Below are 9,413 nucleotides of genomic sequence, written 5' to 3'. Positions count from 1 at the left end.
TTTTTTCATATTTGTTTATTTTATTTTTCTTTATAATGAAGTAGTCTGTATCTAGTAGATTGTGAAAGAATGATTATCAGTTCCACACACAGAGATATATAAATTCTACATTTATTTAAATGAGGGAAAAAAACTTCACTGGTATCGGATCGGAATCGTTATCGGCCAATACCGAACCCTAGGTATCGGAATCGGTATCGGAGGCAAAAAAGGCGGATCGGAGCATCCCTACTCTCCACCACTTCTGAAAACCAGCGACTGCTGCCACAAGATGTGCGAAATGAAACATTCTTATGTTTAAGAACATATTCATCAGCTAAAGCAGCAGCAATGGACCAATTCAAACCTTTTTGCTCATTTATATAATAGGATGCATGCAGTTTTTAAAATATTCACAAAAAGATTTTACACTGTATTGTCAAAGTTGATATTGTGGCTTTATATATGGTCAGACACTTGCATACATCATTATATTATTATAATTTTACCAAAATCGAGCTCAAGTGGAGTTGCGAGGTTTTTAACCAGCGAATGTCAGACATCCATGTGTTTTGCCCGTCATTAGAACGCCTGCATCTGAGGCAGTAAGTGCATCGCATTACGTTTTCTTCAACTTACAGGTTATAAAGTTTATAGGAGCTATGTGGGCGCTCAGTTTTTTCTGTCATTTGGGTTAAAATCTCATGGTTTTTAAAGACAAAGTGCTACGCCCAGTCTATTTAAGACTAACTGCTACTTGCTTTTACTGATGACAAATGCTAGACTACACTCCGCTCCTCAAATTCATAGAACCTCAGCCTTTATATTTATAGTGTTTACTGAGTAAAGAAAATGCTGTACATATTCAAACAACTATTTCTTTTTTTACCATTGCATTGTAAACAAACAGAGACGGTCCAAAATGTGAAATATTGCAAAACCCACAGACAAACGTAAAGGATGACCAACAGTAATGAATTAGGAAAATATATATAGCTCTATATATATATACATGTCAAGTTCGTAGAGAGCTTTCCTCAGTGCATTTTTAATTCTAAATTTGGCCGCCTCTGATATGGGTCAAACCATAGATATTACCTGAGAAATTCAAGAAAATATGCTACAAATCCGCTTTCTTTCAGGCTATATCTGAAATTAATGTGCACCGTTCAGTTGAATGATAAGGTTTACCCTTGGTTTATCAGTCTATTTGATGCATGTGAAAGTTGCATTTGTTACTACAGCCCTTCCAGAGGGCCTCGCACACCTCAAATTCAAACAGGGCTTCGCACCCCCCATGCGACAGCCCTGGTTACGACTCACATCAAAATCATAAGTGTCTGTTGCACTTTTGCAACAGGCAAGCCTGTTTGATCTCAAGCTTTTTCAGTTTAAGTTTATGTCTCTTACCCCTTCCTCTTTCTCCCTTAAACTTTTATGTGCTCTTTAGCTTGTAGCTCCACTTTTTTATCTTGCAACATCCTCTGAACTACCCTTAGCTGATTCAGGATAATCTACCAGTTTTTCCTCCTCCCAAGGGGTTGTGTTCAATAGTATAATGGAGTTTGAAGTAGGCTTATCAAACATCATGTTTTAGTGTAACTATAATGCATGTTACTCACTTGGGCAGCTGAGGGCTTCTTTTGCAGTGATGCTCTTGTTGCATGCAGAGCAGAGTGTGGTGGCAGAAACACTGAGGGAGGTAAACAGGTGACCATTGCTGTAACGCGACTCACGCTCCTTTGTCTCTTTCTCCCGTGCCTTCCGCTCTTTCTCTTTGTTCTGCACACAAAAGAGTTAGTAAAAAGATGAGTTGTGCAAGTATAGCATCATAGCATATCACCATTCACTATAATCATAGCATTCATCATTCACTACATAATGAAAGTCACGTTGTGTATGACCAAAAATCAGTGAATTCTCATTGTATTTACGCACACTCTGCACATCAAATGATGAAAACAAGAAATTATAAAAAATTATATTGTCAAGTTTAATTGACTACTCATGGTGTACATGAGGGTTGAAAATAATGAAATCAAGGTTCCCACTTTTTGTCAGTGATAAATTTCGAGGATCTTTCAAGCAAATTTACTTACAGCACATTTTTTATTTCATTATGACAGGAATAAAAGATATGGATCACATGCTAAAGTTTTCTTGCTAAAGTAATTCTTTAAAAGACATATAGATACGACTTAACATAAAATCTGCTCTTTAATATGAGCTCTTCATGAAACAAAATGACAAATGGTCCTTGGTACCATTTTCAATACTGTAGAAAAAATATCGGAACTTTTTAACAATCTATTTTATTGAACTGAATTAAATTAGTTATATATTAAGGCTAATAATAATAATTGGTTTAGAAAATGTAAGCCATCCAGCAAGTTTTTATCATAAAACAAAGGGGTCTTGTATCACCCTAAAGTGGTTTCTTCTATGATAAGTTTTAATATACATTATCCTGCTTATTACTGTCACGATGCTGCTACTGCGGTGGAGCGAGGAATGAGGAGAACGTAGGAGAATACAATAAACAGTCTTTAATAATCAAACCACAACCAGGGGAACACAGGGCAGGCAGGAACACACGTAGTACATAGACGTATAACACTAGATGCTGGACAAAGGAAAACACAGGGCATAAATACTATGAACCAAACGAGGGAATAAATGGGACACAGCTGGAAACAAATTAACATAATGGGAACAGGAACAGGAAAGACCAAATAAGGGCATAATCAAACATGGGGGGAAAACTAGGACACAGGGAGAACATGGAGCACGTGAGGGAGGAAAATCAAACACAAAACAGGTCCAAAATCCTGACATTACTCCCCCCTTCCGGGGGACGGGTGCTCTGGAGGCTGTCCGTCCCGTGTAAGCCTGTCCCTAGAGGCCTCCAGAGCGCCCGTCCCCCGGAAGCGGGGCGTAATGTCAGGATTTTGGACCTGTTTTGTGTTTGTTTTTCCTCCCTCACGTGCTCCATGTTCTCCCTGTGTCCTAGTTTTCCCCCATGTTTGATTATGCCACAGCCTGTAAGGGACAGGCTTACACAGGACGGACAGCCTCCAGAGCGGTACCGTTCCAGGACCCATGGCGGATCAGGCAGACTAGGGAGCCATGGCGGAGCAGGGAACTCAGGGGGCCATGGCGGAGCGGCCTTCGTGGCCTTGGCCTCGGCACTCGGCCCGGCCTCTACGGCCGGAGCCCTATAGCCCCCCCCCCCCAAAAAATCCTTGGGGGAAATTTCGGGTTCTGAGGCCCTCCATGGGCCCTGACGTAGGAGCAGCGGTTCTCCCTGGGTTAGACTCGGGGACTGGAGCCCTCTTTGGGCTGGACATGGGATCTGGAGCAGACTCAGGGGCTGGAGCAGACACTGGAGAGGACTCAGGGGCTGGAGCTGACACTGGAGCGGAATCAGGGGCTCGGCCGGCGGGCTTGAGAGTGCAACGGCCAGCTGGCTTGACGTAGGAGAGGCTGGCGGGCTTGACTGCGGGCTGGTTCTGAATCATGGCCGGACACTCTCCAGACACCAGAGGATACCTTCCCTCCAGCTCAGTCCAGTGGTGTCTGGGAGGTCCACGGGGCGATGGTAGTTGGCCCCGATCCAGAACAGCGAATGCAGCGTGGCGTCATCGCTGCGAGCCCGCAGAATTCCCTGGCGTACTCCACAAAGGGAAGATCCCTGCGAGCTAGGGCGGCGTATCTCGTGGCGGTTTGAGAGGGGGGAAACGTAAAACAGAAAACTTTCAAAACAGAAACAAAAACACGGGGAGAAGGGGCACTGCTTACTGTTCTTATGTCTAGTGTTCTGCCACGATGCTGCTACTGCATTGGAGCGAGGAACGAGGAGAACGTAGGAGAATACAATAAACAGTCTTTAATAATCAAACCACAACCAGGGGAACACAGGGCAGACAGGAACACACGTTGCTGGACAAAGATGCTGGACAAAGGAAAACACAGGGCATAAATACTATGAACCAAACGAGGGAATAAATGGGACACAGCTGGAAACAAATGAACATAATGGGAACAGGAACAGGAAAGACCAAATAAGGGCATAATCAAACATGGGGGAAAACTAGGACACAGGGAGAACATGGAGCATGTGAGGGAGGAAAAACAAACACAAAACAGGTCCAAAATCCTGACAATTACATGGCTACTATGCAATACTATAAATAAATGGACACAAAATATTTGAGTAGAATTATTTTATTAGCTCAAAACTCAAAGTTTACACTAAAAACAGTTTGTCTATGAGTCAAGATGAACGCACAAGTTCAAACAAGACGAACATTTTAAGTGATAATGTACAGTCAAACCACTTATTACATGACTTTTCACCAAATAAATAATTATGTGGACATTTATTATGTGGACAATTATTGAGTTTAACTATTTAATCTGTTCAAATGTACAAAGCAATCATCCTGGCAACAACACGAACACTAAAAAAATATTATAGTATTGCTAATACTGAAGTCCTCAGATTTCATTTTCAAAACAGTCGATAAGCGAGACACAAGATGTCATCAGCTGCATCTGAAGGAAACGAGAGAGAGTAAGTTCTCTGTGTGATATGAGAGACATGAACCTTCAGATACCCGGATGAGCCGTCTGTTTTTTTAGTCTTCTACTAATGACGGTCATCATTACTGGGGAATAACATACCTCGACTGACCAATCAGAATCAAGCATTTCAGAGAGCCATGTAATAAACAAGATGTGTATTCCATCAATTTTAATACTTATTTTTTAGATTATTATTATTATTTTTTTTTTTTTTTAAGAAATATGACAACAACAACCTATCCTATATAGTTAATGCACCGTCAGAGAGTTTTGGAATATTCATAAATATATTTTATACACATGCATATCAGAGTTAAAAATTAAACATTTTAGAAGAGAACAAAATGGTTGTTTTGCATGTGACATTTTATAGCAGGAAATACAATGAGCTATTTTAATATTCTTTGCTTTGTGAATTTTGTGAATTTATGTCAACTAGACTTTGGACTTTAAAGCCCAATGTATCTTATATTTACCTTATTTTTAACCTAAAAGTGGGCACCTCAAGCAATGCTACAGGAGACTGTTAGATTTATCTCCACTGACTAACAAAACTGAAATATCTAAGCACTATTTATTTATTTTTCAAAAAGGCAAATCCTGCTCTGTTTATTATTAACTTTTTTTTTTAGTAGACTGCACTGTTGTCATCTGACTCTCCTTCTTGCTGTAATAAGCTTTAAAGGCAGTAAGTAAACACATATCAGCATGTGAAATGAAAAGCTGTTATGTAAAGGATGTTTCATAGAGGATAGGGAGTAGAAAAGATAGATGTGGGGGTTACTTCACAATTCAGACTGAGAAACAAAGGGACAGACAGACTGAAAGGAACAAAGACAGCCAGTGAGATGAATGAAAGATAATACCTGACACACAGACAGTGAGACAAGAACCTTCAATTCAGCAACAAAGAGCCAAGAGACTCCAGTGCTGGATAATACACAAACCAAACTATAAAGCAAACCAAAAATTCACCTAAAACCCTGAATTGTTAAAAATGAATTACCCAAATATATGATTTTAAAAGTACATTTAATCCAAAAAACACTTGTCATCAATTATTCACCCTTTGCAAACTCATGACTTTTTCTGTGAAACACAAAAAGAGATATTTTGAAGAATGTTCTAAGTGTTTTAAACCTTAAAATAGAACACAAAACCAAAATCATATACAATGTGCAAATGTATCATCTACAGAGGGCGTTCTCAACAGGAGGGTTGGAAAAAATAGATCTCAGGTCTGTTCTGACAATACACTGCATATTTGTTTAATATTTAGATATAATATTTTGGAAAGATGTAATAATGACCTTAATGGTGCGACTATTTGTCAGGGGGAAGAATGAGGAGAAAGATGAACTGAATGAACAAAATAATGCATTTCCAGAGCAGAAATGTTGTTCTGGAATATAGATAGGTGAACAGCATTCTGCATAACATTCACAATGTTATGTTTGGCGTAAACTGACAAAATGAACTACTTTGATTGCAAATATGAGTATAAGTCCAGATTGGTCTTATAAAGTACAGTAAATGTATCATTGCAGCACATACTGTATGTGTTCAGTATAAGCTCAGTGGTTCTTAACTCCAGTCCTGTGGACCCACTGCTCTGCACATTTTGTAAGTCATCCTTATTTAGCGCACTTGTTTCAGATCATCGACTTATTAGCAGAGAGCTCCATGAACTGAACTGAGTGTGTCAGATAAAGGCCAGTTATACTTCTTTTTTCGTGTTCCACTCCCTCTCGTGCACAGCCGTGTCCGCACAGCTTTCAAAGTATACTCAACCGCTAAATGAGCGCCAATGTACGAGTTCAACACATGCGCAGTTCCACCTAGTGAGCTCATTCTGTCTCAGCATTTACCTCGTGCTGTTGTACATAGACCATCCATGTGGACACAAAAATTACTAAATATGCAGAACCACTGCACTAGATACTGCAGGAACAAATTTTCTGGCATTACAGAACCTGCTTGCATTTACACAAAATACTCTCTGCCAATCACAAAATGTCAATTTTCCAGAACTAAAGCTCAGTGTAAATGCAGCATATGTGAGAAAAAAAATCAAGGATTTAGGTGGGCTTAATAGGGTCACTTTGCCTACATACATTTTGAAGTCTTTAAAATTATGAAACATGGCAAAAGGATTTTAAGATAACAAAGTTTTAATGTTACCATTATTGTCACATGGTATCTACTAGAGGTCGACCGATAGTGGATTTTGCCGATACCGATAGCTAGGTTGAGATACCAATTAATTAACCGATAGTTTTTAAGATGGATACTGAACAAAAACACATGGATTTTTGCCGATAACTGATAGTTTCAGCAAAAAACTATCGGTGCCGATTAATCGGCAAAACCGATACATCGGTCGACCTCTAGTATCTACTTTATGTTTTCATGGATTTTTATTTCGAAATTACTCATGGACTTTTAGCTTGCATTCTCTCTCTTTCTGTGTATTATAGCTGTTAATCTGTTCCCTTGGCCTCTCATGATTATTGCCTACGTCCTGTTTTGTTTCTCCACTGTGAAAATAACATTTAAAAAGTCTAAATTGTGGAGTGTTTTGTAACCCAAAATAGGCAGGAAATCGCACACTTTTTTTCGGTCTCAGGAGGATGTAGTTCCCTGTTTTTTTTTACTGACTTCTTTGTCAGTCCTTCTTTTAATGTGCTTTGTTAAACTGCTATGTTTTGCTTCCTTCTGGTGCCTTTATCCTTTTCATTTAATAAGTATAATGCTGTGATTAGATCCTCGACTACTTCCTTGCCTGCAGTATGTGGCAATTATATGACAAAATGAAACAAGTTAAAATTTGCTAGTTTGAATTCATATAAACTCGGTCAAATACAGATCAACTCTGGGACATAAAAGTGCCCTTATTACTGCTCAATGACACAGTCACATTGTATCAGGATATAGTTATTTTTATATCCAATTCAGATCACTTTATTTGACTGTTAAATAATTAACTGGGTTAGTGTGTCAGCTCAGTTCATGATACACTGATCACAAATGTGTGCTAAATGCTCTAGGAATAAAGTGTGGCCTGTTCTTGTTCTGAGCCTTGGGCCCTGTCTCTAATTCCTCAGTGGAGAACATATGCCCCATGCCCTCAGGAAATGAAACACAGACAATAGCAATAACAGAAGCAAACATGGAAAGAGGGCATAGAACTCATTTGCGGGTGAGACATGTCGCCACCTCTTTTTGCCAAAACTGATTCTGTATCATCATTTTTTTTAAATAGTTTGGTGAAGGAATGCAGGTCAACAACACACACAAAAAAAGCAATCTGATGTTCTTCAAAACTGCGTCAAAAAAAAGTTTGTCAACCAACCAGATTCAAGCATTCAACAGCCCAAGAGTATATAAATATACATGTAACATCTAAATATAAGCTGATTTTCACTTTAAGTTTATGCAGCACTACACAAATACAGACACCTAAAAAATGCTGAAAATGTGCTTTACTACACCATGCATCTGGATAAAAGTCCAGTTATAACACCTTTCTCTATCATCGGATTATCATCAGCTGATTTACTGCAGTTATGATAACAACAAAATCATAAAAGTTAAATGTACTCTCTGCATAAAGGATCCATATGTACACTGCAGAGAGTACATTTAACTTTTATGATTTTGTTGTTATCATACTTCAGATTTTATTTCCAACCAAATGCTCTTTAGAACAAGACTCCCAAATATGATCATCCTCATGTGACCCCCATGCTAAAATTCAAAAGGCCAGCTTTTCTTATTGTCTCCTCAGTTGTTAACAGCAGATGCCATCACTAATTGTCAATCATCATCTGTAGAGTGAAATTACTTGATTAATTAACTACAACATTGCCTCAGCTTTACTTTTATGATAACAGTTATGCAGTTATGATAACAACAAAATCATAAAAGTTAAATGTACTCTCTGCATAAAGGATCCATATGTACACTGCAGAGAGTACATTTAACTTTTATGATTTTGTTGTTATCATAACTGCATAACTGTTATCATAAAAGTAAAGCTGAGGCAATGTTGTAGTTAATTAATCAAGTAATTTCACTCTACAGATGATGATTGACAATTAGTGATGGCATCTGCTGTTAACAACTGAGGAGACAATAAGAAAAGCTGGCCTTTTGAATTTTAGCATGGGGGTCACATGAGGATGATCATATTTGGGAGTCTTGTTCTAAAGAGCATTTGGTTGGAAATAAAATCTGATGAAAAGCTAAAAAGCTGATTGATGTCATCAAAATTGTTTATCCATATTGGAGGTAGAGCGAGACTGTAAATTTTAAATGCAATCTTCTAAATTTGAAATTTGTCGTTTTGTATTTTAGAGCACACTAACCTTAAATGGTTAGTTCACTCAAAAATGACAATTCTGTCATCATTTACTCACCCTCGTGTAATTCCAAACCAATAAGACTTTCGTTCATTTTCGAAACACAAATGAGGTTATATTTTAATTAGGGATGCTCCGATCAGGATTTTTGCAGCCGATACTGAGTACCGATTTCTTGTCATGGTGATCGGCCGATTATGATGCTTCAAGCTTTATATAGACTGTTTCATCGGGCGTAGAGATCTGCACTCCCGCGGGAGTACCGCGGGACCCGCGGGACAACTTTTGATGGGGAGTGTGGGTGCGGGCGGGAAGAGACTCGTGTGCGTGCGGGATGCGGGAGAATAAAATGATTCGCGGGACTCCTGCAAAATAGAAATGATCTAAACATAAAGTGTCTAAAACATATAAATTGTTATTTATCTGTTGTACAAAAGCAAAAAGAACAACTAATATTAACATTAAAATGATAGACATGCGCAAGCTAGG

General features: G+C 38.7%; 1 protein-coding gene across 2 annotated transcripts in view; it reads right to left on the bottom strand.

The window, feature by feature from the left end:
• Positions 1-9,413, bottom strand: part of arhgef2b (rho/rac guanine nucleotide exchange factor (GEF) 2b) — a 47,691-nt gene that overhangs the window by 33,636 nt on the left and 4,642 nt on the right. For both annotated transcript variants that reach the window (XM_016497994.1, XM_016497996.1), the window contains exon 2: positions 1,602-1,761. In XM_016497994.1, coding sequence (XP_016353480.1) covers positions 1,602-1,761 — 160 coding nt within the window. The remainder of the gene's footprint in view (positions 1-1,601; positions 1,762-9,413) is intronic.

Source organism: Sinocyclocheilus anshuiensis, unplaced genomic scaffold, assembly GCF_001515605.1.
Source record: "Sinocyclocheilus anshuiensis isolate Anshui unplaced genomic scaffold, SAMN03320099.WGS_v1.1 scaffold979, whole genome shotgun sequence".
Lineage (NCBI taxonomy): Eukaryota > Metazoa > Chordata > Actinopteri > Cypriniformes > Cyprinidae > Sinocyclocheilus > Sinocyclocheilus anshuiensis.
This window is presented reverse-complemented; position numbering and strand designations above follow the sequence as displayed.